Raw genomic sequence first — 12,819 nt, 5'->3', positions numbered from 1 at the left:
TCGTGGGTAGCGAACCGTGGCCAAGTGAGGGTGGTGAAAAACACTCTGGGAAATGGAGTGGGTGTTTCCCTGTTTGCAGGGGGAGCATAAAAAAATGCTTCGCGGTTGGTGAGCACACGCGAAAAATACAGCAAATAGTGCATTTCTGGGCGAGATGGAGAGTGAATAAAATAGTGGGAGAATTCGGCCAGAAAGTTAAAACAAAAAGCTGGCACAGGAGGAAAATTTTCAAGGAGGAAATATCTAGAAGATATTGCTAATTTAGGGAAATTTGTCTTAAAATGGACGAATTGCCTTATACGATATATATTTACTGTAACACTAATATGGTTTGGATTGAACGGAGTTAAGGCCTCTACAGATTAGGAGCAATTTCTTGAAAAAATGTCTTTTTAAAGAAATGTTACCTTATCCTTGTAGACAGAAACGTCAGATTTTTTTTTTAAAACAGGCAATTTTTGACGAAAATTGCCTCTAGTGTGTAGACACCATTATTACGAACTACACCACACTCCTATGTACCGCTGTACCTTGTAAAATCCACCCAAGTGGTTCGTTCCTGAGATATAATTTACCTACCATCTATTGCAACTTCTCTATGTGTGTCTCGGCTAAAATGAAAACTCGATGTTTATTTCGCAATATCTCATCTGTGCTGCTGCCGTACACTGGTACATTACCGATTAAATTGATTAACAAATAAGAAAACCGTTTCGAATTCGAAAATTGCTTAAGAACAATGGATTTTAGAATGCTATTACATAAGTAACAAGTATACAGAACAATATAAAAGTATTTTCGAAAAATGTGCATTATTTACAGGTATTTTACCGATTCATTTCGTTACCTAAGGCTCCGTTCAGTAATAATCTTTCGAAGAGGCAAAACTGCTCCAAAGGCAAGTGAATTCTATTCGAAAATCTACTGTGAACCTAAAGTGTAAGATCACGTACTCGCCGCCTTAGCACTGATTGTTCTGCCATTTCGAATTTCGATATTCTTGACACTTCAATCGTCAACGACCACACTGTGTAAACATTTGCTGCAAAAAGTTTAGTGGAATTTTAGGATGTCAGAACGTTTGAACTGCAATTTTATTAAAATAAATGCCCTTTTGATGAACTTACTTTTGTGTAACTCATCGGTTTAAACGTTCGAACTTATAACTGGTTTTTAGGTAAATACTCTCTGATATACCTTCGAATCGGAACAGAAATTTCACACAAAAATTAGTGTAAATCGAAAATGTGTAATGATTTTTTTGTGTAAAATTTTACTCACATTTCCCGGTTTATTTATATAGATCTTATACATTGTACAGTCATCTAACCACACACCAAAATCACACATAAAATTTAATGTGTAATATAAAATGATAGTTGTGTAATATTCAACTAATTTTTAAAAATGTGTAACACACTACAACATTTTTTTTTAGGTAAGTTCTCTCTGATATACCTTCGAATCGGTACAGAAAAAAATCTAAACCTGAGAGAGCTCTCAAATCGGAAAGGAACGAGAGGATTAAGTCTAATGCAGTCGGATCGGATATTTCAAGGCCTTTCCGGAGAACGCATTTTTAAGTAAATCGGTTAAGATATGGGCTCTAAAAGTGGTTTAACTTAATGCTTAAAAAATTCGATATCGAAATATATTTTGGACAACTATGGATGTTCACTTTGACTACCTCCAAAACATATTGGAAGATGGAATAAAGATCAAGGAAACGTTTTTGAAATAAACCAAAAAAACGTAATTTAGGAGGGGAGGAAAGGTTGGGTAAAAAGGAAAGAAATGTCTGGAGATAATATTCACTTATGGGGGGTCACCGCAGACCAAAAGTCGATATCTTGAAACGTTTTTTTCTCCAGGTCGTTAAAAATTAATTAATGGACTAAAAGATCCCTCTTTTTGAGTTTGAGCAATAAAAGTACTCAGCGAATGCTAAATGCTAACCGATTTCAATTCAGCTGAACACATTATATATTTTCAGCTGAACTCTGCTAACCTTAAAACGACATTCGAGAAGCAGTGTCATTTCCATATATTTGGTTAGCACTTTTTGTTCAAGAATTGCTGACTAGTTAGCATATTTTTGCTGATCGGCTCAGAAATGATATGCTGAAAACACTGCTTTTTCAGACAAATGTGTTCGCTGGGTAATAGGCAATAGCTATGATTACACTGAGAAAAAAAGAGGTTGCGATTAACTTTTTTTACTCATAACTTTAACACTTTTTAGATGTAAAAATATATTAACATTTTTTAATGTTAATTTTACATCTTTTTAAGGATAAAATTAACATGAAAAAGGGTAACTTTAACCCATAATACACCTAAAAAGGGTAATATTAACCCCGATTTCGGATCAATTCTGCAGGATAAAATTAATTTTCCCGGAATGTTATTTTGACTTTTTCGGATTTCTCTTAAGTGTATTTTGCGTAGACTACATTTTTATCTCTCAAGACAAACAATTCTACAAAATTTTAGCGACGTTTTTTATCTTTGGGATATTTCCTCCTTGAATTGTAGCAGGGGAAAAGGTCAAAGTTGGAATAGGGGTTAAAGCCTATTTAACGTGATTATGGGAAACAGGGAGTAAATCGTTTTTGGGGTTGAATGACAATGTTTAACCGAAACATGCAGAAAAAAAATTATTTGATCTTTGTTTATTGTTGATACTTGTTGAGATACAAATCCGCTTAACTCATTTCTGTTTGAATGTGCTCTTTTTTTTTAAATTCCTTATTGAGTTTCCCCATGTTTTGGCTAAAATAGAATTGGGAAGCTGTGAGGAGGGTTTAGAATGGACCAAAGACTAATGTACATATCAAAGGACCAGTGGAAGAGTAATACAGTGATAATAATGGAAAAACAGGATGGTCTATTGCCATTCTCCATCATCTCTCCATCAACTGATGGTGATTTTGTCTATTTGGGGGCATTTCAATTGAAATCGCGGTTGGGGTTAAATGAAACTTCTCTTCATCAGCTTCAACTGTCATTGACAGTTGAAACAAATCAAATATCAAGTGAGGGAAAAAGAGCCAATTTTGAATCATGATTTCATTTGTCAGCAGACCATTTTCCCCATTTAATGCAATACCCCTTGAACATTGAAAAATGTCTCATCGATTTGTTTATACGGTGTTGTATATACGGTACTTAATCTTAGAGCAAAATTGTTCTTAGATTAAGTTTTAGTCTGATTTGTTTATTCTCAAATAAACAGAAACTATTTGGATGATAAACGTGTCCTGGGTTTCCAAAGATGTTACTATAAACACAGAAACGTAATTAATGGACTCAGAAATAATTTTAAACACCAAGAAACACAAAAAAATGTGGAAACGTTTCTAGAAAAATGGAACTGCGTCCAAGAAACACGGAAATGTTTTCTCAAGCTCAACAAACACGCATTTGAGAAACACGAAAATAGTTTTAGAAAGGCTGAAACGTTGGTTGAAATTGAAACGTTTTTAGAAATGCTGATATGAATTCAAGAATCACGGAAAAGTTATTAAAAACGGGGAAACGTTTATATAAAAACAGAACACGTCCATAAAACACGTAGCTGTCTTTACAAAATTAGAAACACATCTAAAAAATACGGAACTGTTAAGTGAAACTGGAAAGATGTTTTGAAAATCCCGCAATGCTTTTAAGAAATACGGAACCGCATCCAAGAAACATGGAAATGTTTCTTCAAGCTCATCAGAAACGTATTTAAGAAACACCAAAATGGTTTTAGAAAAGCTGAAATGTTCTTATAAATCCTGATATGAATCAACCAAATACGAAAAATTTTAGAAACAAAGCAGAAACTTGTCCAAGAAGTTAATATCTCTAAAAGCTTAAAAACACGGAAGTATTTAATTAAGCTAGAAAGTTTTCTAACAGCTAGAATACTTTTAAGAAATACGGAACGGCGTTCAATAAGAAACACAGATATGTTTCTTCAAGCTCATTGGAAACGCATTTAAGAAACACGAAAATGGTTTCAGAAACGCTGGAACGTTTTTTCAGAAATTTTGATTTGAATTCAGGAAATACGGAAAAGTTAATAGAAACAAGGGAGCGTAACGAAACCTGTAAAGGTTTCTAGAAACTTAGAAACATATCTTAGAAAACACGGAAAGAATATTAAAAATTCCGAAACGCTTCCAAAAAATACGGAAACGCATTAAAGAAACACGGAAACGTATTTACAAGTGTAGAAACATTTCTAGAATAACAGAAATGTTTTTGAAATCACGTAAAATCATCATAAAATCATCGTAAAATCATCGTAAAATCATGAAATCACGTAAAATCATTTTGGACACATGTCCTTGTAAAGAAGAATTATTAGAAATTTTTATCCATGTAAGGAAGCAATTTTGATCGTGTCATAAATATGAAACCGAATTTGACAAACAAACATTTATTTAAATTTTCTTCTGAAAAAACATTTACTCCACTTGAATCTATCTTAACTATTTTTTTAAACTTTGTCTTTTTTCACTAAATTAATTAAAGTTTAAAAAGTGAACTTATTTAAAATCAAAATTGACATTTTAAAACGTGTATTGACGATCTGAAAATTGAGGTGAATTGAATTAAAATTTTAAAATTTAGTGTCATAACTAAATTAAAATGTATTGGATTGAAGTAAAATTATCAAAAATATTTCACTTTTTCAAGGTCATTTGCCAATTTACTGAAATAATGTTTTAGCTTTCGGGATTTTGGTCCATTCGGGATTTTGGTTTTCGGGATATTGACTTTCGGGATTTTTCTTTCGGGATTTTGGCTTTTCAGGATTTTGACATACTAGGGATTTTGGCTTTCGGGATTTCGATCTTATTGAAATTTTTGCGTTCGGGATTTCGGCTTTCAGAGCTTTCAGATACTTGGCTTTTGGGATATTGGGATTTTTGGATTTTGACTTTCAGGACTTTGGTCCTTTTGGGATTTTGGTTTTCGGGATATTGACTTTTGGGATTTTTTCTTTCCGGATTCCGACTTTTCAGGATTTTAACTTACTCCGGATTTTCGTTTTCAGGATTTTGGCTTTCGTTATTTTGACCTTTTCGGAATTTTGGCGCTAGGGATTTTGTCTTTCAGATTTTAGACTTTCAGGATTTTGGCTTTCGAGATATAGGCTTTCGGTATTTTTTTCTTTCAGAATTTTGGCTTTCGTGATTTTTGGATTTCGGGATTTTGACCGGAACCCATTTGACGTCATGAAGCTACACTTCATACATATGGCGAGTTGGGAATAGTTCCAGCGAAATTGGGAACAATTATGTCATTAAGGAGATATATTCAAAATGTGCAGCCTTAGTACTCTTCTTTCTCTTTTATCAAATCTTCTTAAATTCGTCATTACTTTGGAATAAATCCGGATTACTTTTAGTATATATACGTAGACTGGGTCTTCATTTGTTTAGGTAACTGGCAATAAAATTTTAGGGTTTTTCTTATAATACTCACCTCGACCACTTCTGCCCACAAATCGAAGATCATTGAATTTGGCAACTTGGTTTTTCATCACGGCCGAGCAATTTCTCAGTTCTGCACAGTAGTTCTCATCATTTCCAGCCCTAACCGTCACCATTGTTCCATCACCGACGTCCACAAGGGCGACCACCTTGAAGGCGATCGGGAGGGTTTTATTGGAGCGCCAATGGGTCGGAAGGGCTGAACAGAGGAAATATGGACTTCCCGTTCGAACTGCATAAGAAACTCTCTTAAGTATTGCTTTACTCCTCTTAGATAATGCCATACATTATTATTTACTTCACTGAAAGCCCTTATAGGGATTCAGTGTAAAGATCTCGAAAGAAGAGATCAAATGAACTCAAACTTGCTGTAACCGATCTCAAAATTTAGTCTGAGATTGCACGTTAACTCGTTAACATTTGGAAGAGATTTATGCGAGGTGAATGAACATAATTTTAGTAGAATATAATCCTTTTAGGGTTTGAATTTGAAATATTGAACTTATTGAATTGAAATATATTTATTAATTGATATATTAATGATTTATTTTAAACAAAATATTCTGTTTTATTTTAAAGGGCACGATTATTTAGAAAGCATTCGTTTTGTTGACCTATTTTGTTTAAATAATGTCAAAACAAGTTTAAAAAGAAAAGTTATAAGATTGCTATTGATAGATCGTTCAATGAATTTCTCTTCAAATTTTGGGTTCAAAGGAGTGCAAATTAGAGGAAAACAACTTTTGCGAAATGACCATAAACTTAAAGACTAGTCAAAATAGGTGAATTGGAAAAACCGTTGAACTTTAACCTTCGAAGACAAGTGTGATTCAAAAAAGCTTGTTAATAATAGGAAATTTTATATATTTGAGAAATTATCTATTTTTATTAAGAAGAGTATTCTTCTATTTAGAAGAAATAATGACAAAATACCAACAATTTTTGTTTCTTCAAGATTACTTTCAATTCAGTTTAAAAATTTTACTAAGATTCGTTTAACTTCAATTTAGTTCTAAGATCAAATGAATTTGTAATTCGGTAGAAAAAAGGATTTTATTTATTAAATGAAAACAAAAAAGCGACCACCTTGTCGACCACATGAAGGCACTGTTTTCTGCTACGATTGTCGCTAGAAACTGTTCTCAATTTTAGTTCTCAAAATTTCAAGTCATTGAAATTTTTCTTAGTTTGTGTTTTTTATAAAGTTGACAATTTTAGAACAAGTTGTCAAAGTTGCCAAATTGTCATTTGAATAGTTTTTTGCATGTTTTTAATTTTTTTAGTAGTATATTTTACTATTCTTTTTTCAAGATAAAATAAATTTTGGAAAATAATAAAGTTTTTTGCACATTTAAATTTTTCGTTTTATATGGGCATTAACTCAAAATTCGATTTCCATACCATTGTATCATAGATACGATAAATACCATTGTATCATTGGTATCATTCTTAATAACGGTTTTTCAAGGTTTAAAAAAGCTCTAGAGAGTGTATTTCTCATCCGAATCGATCACATTTGGGTTTGTTGGAAAGGTATTGGAGTTTTTGATTAAATTGAACCGGTTCCAATCGGTTTTGAACCGGTTCATATTCGATAAGTAGTTTTTAAAGGTGTATTTTGGACATATTTTGAGTCATTTATAAATCGGTTCAAATCGGTTGAGAACCGGTAAACGATGAATCATGCGAAAGTATTTTTGATGTAGGGGGAAGTGGGGCACCTTTGAAATTGGGTTTTTCTCCTATGTTTAAGTGGAACTGAGCCATATCATAATGTAATTCAGCTTCTCAATCTCTTTGTGTAGCTAACATATATCACAGCATTTTTTGGTGGTGAAAAAATCGAGGGATTATACAGTGGCGGACAAAATAATAGAATCACCTCCACAAACACCACTATTGACTATTTTACCTTTAGCATTTTTTTTTATTTCAATTCGTTTAAATAATTTTGATATAGAAATGTTCAAATAATTACCTTACGTCAGATAAGTATTGTTTTGGTCGCTAGAGGTCTCTGTTCTTCACAGAATACAGTAGAGTCTCGTTATAGTCCATATTTGGTTTCAGATTTGACACTTGGGTCGCACTATAGTCCATGTAATTTTTTAAAATTATCAACGACTTTTAGTATTGAAATTTCTCGACGGCTTCCACTTTTTTTGCGATTGTGGTACTAGTCCTTGCTCTCTTCATTATGGATCACAATTATCACAACTATACTTAATAAAGTTTTCCAAAAATATTAAAATAATTATGCTTGTTGCGTACAGAAAACATAACCTAACATAAAATCAGTGTTTTGAAATCAACGGTCGATAAATTGTGGACTATAGAGCGATGGCCTATAGCGAGACTCTACTGTAGATCAATTGTGAAATTTGGTTTGAATAACACTATAGGAGCACTTTCATTTAAATTAAAAAATGTTTTCTAGAAATCGAATAAGTTTAAATAAAGCCACATTTAGAAACCATAAATGACAGCTTTCCATTTTTTTTTGGCCGAACTGAATTTCACTTTTGACGTATTCTGTGTAAAATAGAGACCTCTAGCGGCCAAAACAACCCTACAAATACAAAAGTTAAAAAACTATAATGCTTTGCAAAGTGATTCTATTATTTTGGCCGCCACTGTATATACTGCTCTCTCCGTGGAGTTCGAGCAGTAATACTAAAAAAAAATTACAAAAAAAATCATAGGGGAGAGTACTCTCCCTTCGAACGTTCATACCTTCGAATAATGTGAATTTCTCTTACTTTTCCTAAGAGATTTCCACATAATTGTCACATAATTATCAATAAATAATAATAATCTAACTAATATTTAATAGAAGTGTTTAAGGCTCTTAAGAAAACTTAAAGAAAATTAACATTATTCGAAGGCATGAACGCTCGAAGGGAGAGTACTTTCCCCTATAGGGTAAAGTGGTACAAGTTGGACAATGGTACAATTTGAACAGGGCTTTTTTTTCTTGATAAATTTAGCACTTGATTTTTATTTGTATATTTTTAATGTTTTAGTTTTACAATTTGGTTCCTTGTGCTTAAAAACAAATTTTGTACTGTATTTATCAAGAAAAAAGCCATGTCCAACTTGTACCGACGAATTGTCCAATTTGTAACACTAATTCCAACTTGTATCACTTTACCCTACTTTGAGGGTTTTCAGCAGGTGGTTCTTTTGAAAAGGATCCTCGAAGAACTTCTCAAATTTGACACTTTCGTAAAAGGTTTCGGACAGTGTCGAAATGAACCATTTGAAAGGGTAGATTTGACCACCCGAAAGGATCACGAAAGGATCAATTTGACCTTTTTATTTACATCGATTTTGTTTTTCCTGATGGATTCCAAATGTTTTACTTTATTTCTTTTTGTTTTCCTTTTCGATTTTGACTTAACAGTAGGTGATTTTGACTAGTGCAGTTGTTCTATGATATTTAGAACAGAGAGTTTTATGCAGGAGATGGAGGGCAAAGCTCAAAGGGATTTTGTATTTCGAAAGAGACTTTTCGAAATGAATTATCCTCGAGATTATTCGACTATGTACGTTCTAATAGAGTGCAATATCTGGTGAGAACGGACTAAGATCGTTTTTCGCTTCTTGTAAAGAATAAAAATTGAAAGAAGCGAAAAAGTCTTAGTCCGGTTTCAGGAGATATTAAATTATCCTCATTTGAATGGTTCTGGAGAGGTTCTTAGGAAATCGAGTCAAAACGATTCTGATTCAAAAGGGTTAAAACGTTTGATGAAGAGAACGAAGAGAAGAGTACCCAAGAAGCAAAACAGCTGTCTTATAGAACCAGGTATTAAAAAAGTCTTTTAGTGCACTTTTACAAGATTTAAAGTCAGAATTTTCCGTTGAAATTCCTATAGAAGCCTTTAAGATCCTTAAGAGTGCGCCACTTTACTTATAGTCATCTCAGTGATGGAACCAAGAGCGTTATAAGCAAATAAAAAGAGTTTTAGTTCTATAATGCATTACTTAGGGAAATCTACGAGACTATATTCAGAAAAAATGCTTCTTGGGTAATTGAGTGGAAAAAGCGCACCCACCCAATTCACCAGGATATTCCTGTTGGGCTTCGAAGACAAGCCGTTCTGTCCACCAGAGATCTTGTGATCCTGGCGGTGAACCACTGCAACTCGTGCCGGGGGGTTCCAGCATACCCCCCTTGTGATCACCCCAATCACTTGCGGTGCTGGCGTCCAAACCGCCGCCGTTGCCACAATTAGCCCCTCCGCCCCCTGCCTGCTGCACTGCCGTTGCCCCCGACGCTGGCAGATGCATCCGCGTGGAATTTAGTGGAGCTATTTTGGCAGTTGGATTCACAATGCTTGGCCACAAGAAAAATCTTTTATTTTCTGCTTTTCACCAGTCACTTCCGTTTTAATCACTGATTGATCTTCAAGATTGTGAGCACTACACTCGCGGATTTTGGAGTTTCTGGGGAAACACCTTCGGAGGTGATTGAATCTCTGATCAATTCCCGAAAATCTCACTTGGTTTCTCAGTATTTATTGATTTTAGTCATCAATTTTTTGATGTTTTTTTTGGGTGGTTTAAATTTAAATTTTAGTCAATGATATTCACTTAGTCATCGCTTTTGTGGAATTTCCACGGTGCATTCTTTTTTTCAGCATCACAACATAAACTTGCGTTGATTACTTTCATTTCTTACGGTTTTTCTTCTAATAATCCAAGTGAGTTAAAAAGCACTTATCACGGTGCTGTAAGAAATTTTGGCGGGAATTTTCGCAGTGGGAACGCATGTAGTGAAGGAAAGGCAAAGAAAAAAACTTGTATTCAAATAGTGATGATTCGTCGTCACTTTCGGAGAATTAACACACTTTCGATTACATCACAGAAATTACCACGTCTGTGGATCTTGGTTTTTACCATTTGATTGCACACTCTTTTTCTCAATACTTCACGGCGAAAAAATCGCAAGGAAATCGCGAAAAATGAAATCCGTGGGAAAATGCTTTTTTCCAAGGAAATCTCCAAGGAAGCGTGGAGGATACAGTGGAACTTTCTTAAGGATGTCGATCAAATGTCCACTAGAATTCAGAAGGAACACTGACACCTCTGTCGGCAGAGAGTACTTAACAACAGGTGTGTTCGCGAATCATGCAAGACGGTGACTAAATAGAGTCTATGAAGTGTAGAGTGCCTAAAGCTCTCACAGATACTGTGCAAGTGAGTGCGCAATAGGGCAAAGCCTGAAGGTATAACAGAGTTGGATATAATTTTACAGAAAACCATTTGGCCAAGAGACTCGTTGATTTCATGACTGAAATGTTTGTTTCTCTCACACATGGACAAATCCCTCTTGGTCAAGATGTGAGATGAATGACGATAGTGAATGAGTCTTACACAGCAAGACCCATCTGCGGGGGATTGTCCGGAAACTTGCTATAAGCTTTCGAGTAATAGTCAAGGAAAACCAGGGAAAATTCCCTAAGACGTAAGGCTCACTATGAGACACTTTTCACCTGGTGAGACAGAAAAAAAAGAGGTGAGAAATCGAACTAAATGGGATCGTGGTGGATTTATTAATTGAATTATTGATGAATGTGGTTGGGAAGTTCAAAGTGGGTGAAAAGAAAATGCAATTTTTATCATACGATAGACCACAATGCTGCCCGGAAGTTTTGCATTAGAAGATTGACCAATTTCATCCATTAGAGGTTTTCGCGCTTGTTTTTCATTCACGAGGAAATGATAACAAGTCTGGTCACTGACATCATTTTGCACACTTTGCCATTGATGTTTAGAAAATATTTAGTTTTTCAATCATGGCTTTTCTGCATTTTTTTTAAATTTTGATGTGATTTTCCTCACTGAGTCTGTGTTATCACACTTGCACATTAAAATTTTAATATGATTCACATTAATTGTCACTGGTGAGAGACCAAATGTGTAATTTGTGTGTTTGAATCATTTTATATTCAAAATTTGATCTATTTGTTGATAAAAAGGTAGACTTGGCCCGCACAATTTGATATAAATTGATTTATAGCATTAATTCGAAAAATTAATGCGATTTTCTCTTTAATTTTTTAATGTGAAAAATATTTATGCTTTAGGTGAATTTAAACTTATTTTTGCTGGCCAAGTCCATTTCTTTATCAATAAATAGAAAAACCCCAAATATTAAGTGACTCAAAGACACAAATAACATATTTGGACGCTCACAAGTGACAATTAATGTGAATCACATTAAAATTTTAATGTGCAAGTGTGATAACGCCATAAGAAAAAAGGAATAAAATTAAAGTAGAGGTTCAGACAGAGACTTTGGGTTTGAAAAACCTTTTAATTTCAACCCATAGAAACATTTTAAAGGTTTCAAAGTCATGTTGATAAGTTTCATAGGTTTTGTAATGAACTTTCCAATGAAAGACTGTAATGAAATCCTATTAAAAGAAATTTTTGTAAAGATGCTTACCAAAGGTTTGTCAAATGGAGTTCTTATGGCCCTCTACACACTAGAGCGATTTATGTCCATATTGAAGAGTTTTTCCTAGCGTAGGCAATTTGCTTCAATATGGACATTAATTTCTGTAGTATGTAGAGAACATTACTGAATTTCAATAAAGCTTGCTAATTTGCTTTTTTAACAAAATTTTGTTGAACAACCTTCGAATAAGCTTTTCCACTGTTTCGTTTTTGGGATTGATTATTTACATTAAGACGGCGGTGGACGTTAAATCACAAAGCAATATTCTATTGAATTCTAAAATACTTCCTCTCAATTCTGAGATAAAGAAAGCTTAAAGAAAATAAAAAATTTAGTGTCGAAATTAAAGACTTTGTGTTTTGAATTAAAGGCTAATGCTGTTTTATCTTATCCAGGGGAGACCGGGGCAGAATTAGCCAGCAAATGAAATTTTTCATTGTGTATAATTTGTAAGAAAAATATTTATAACAGGTTGATAAATATTTCAATGAATAGGAAGGGATGTGTTTTCTTCGAAAAAGTCAGGGGCATGACGTTTCCTATGTTTCCCATATGTTTCTAGCGCACCGAGAAAACTTTTGAGTTTATTAGCTATTTTCTGTCATTGTAGAATGAATTAGTAAATAATACAAATACAAAATGAAAGCCAATTTAATATAGAATAGGCAACCGAAAACACCAAATTGGCAACCTACGTAGTTTCGGAGATATCTCGTGAAATGTGTACGAAAACAGAAAAAAAATACACTAAAACTGGTCGCATATATCAGAACTAATGTCACCCCCCCTGGAAAAAGTAGTGATTCATTCAATATTCCTTTTACGGCAGGATATAAAATCCCACTGTCTAATACCATGCGTGGCTAATTC

At 33.9% G+C, this 12,819-nt stretch overlaps 1 protein-coding gene across 1 annotated transcript in view; it reads right to left on the bottom strand.

The window, feature by feature from the left end:
• Positions 1-10,632, bottom strand: part of LOC129806189 (protein lozenge) — a 53,406-nt gene extending 42,774 nt beyond the window's left edge. Inside the window, exons 1-2 of the mRNA XM_055854591.1 lie at positions 9,542-10,632; positions 5,479-5,718 (exon numbers count right to left, since the gene is read on the bottom strand). Coding sequence (XP_055710566.1) covers positions 5,479-5,718; positions 9,542-9,776 — 475 coding nt within the window. The 5' untranslated portion in view covers positions 9,777-10,632. The remainder of the gene's footprint in view (positions 1-5,478; positions 5,719-9,541) is intronic.
• Positions 10,633-12,819: the final 2,187 nt, after the last annotated feature.

Source organism: Phlebotomus papatasi, chromosome 3, assembly GCF_024763615.1.
Source record: "Phlebotomus papatasi isolate M1 chromosome 3, Ppap_2.1, whole genome shotgun sequence".
Taxonomy (NCBI): domain Eukaryota; kingdom Metazoa; phylum Arthropoda; class Insecta; order Diptera; family Psychodidae; genus Phlebotomus; species Phlebotomus papatasi.
The sequence above is the reverse complement of the archived record's forward strand: the minus strand, read 5'-3'. Positions and strand labels throughout refer to the sequence as shown.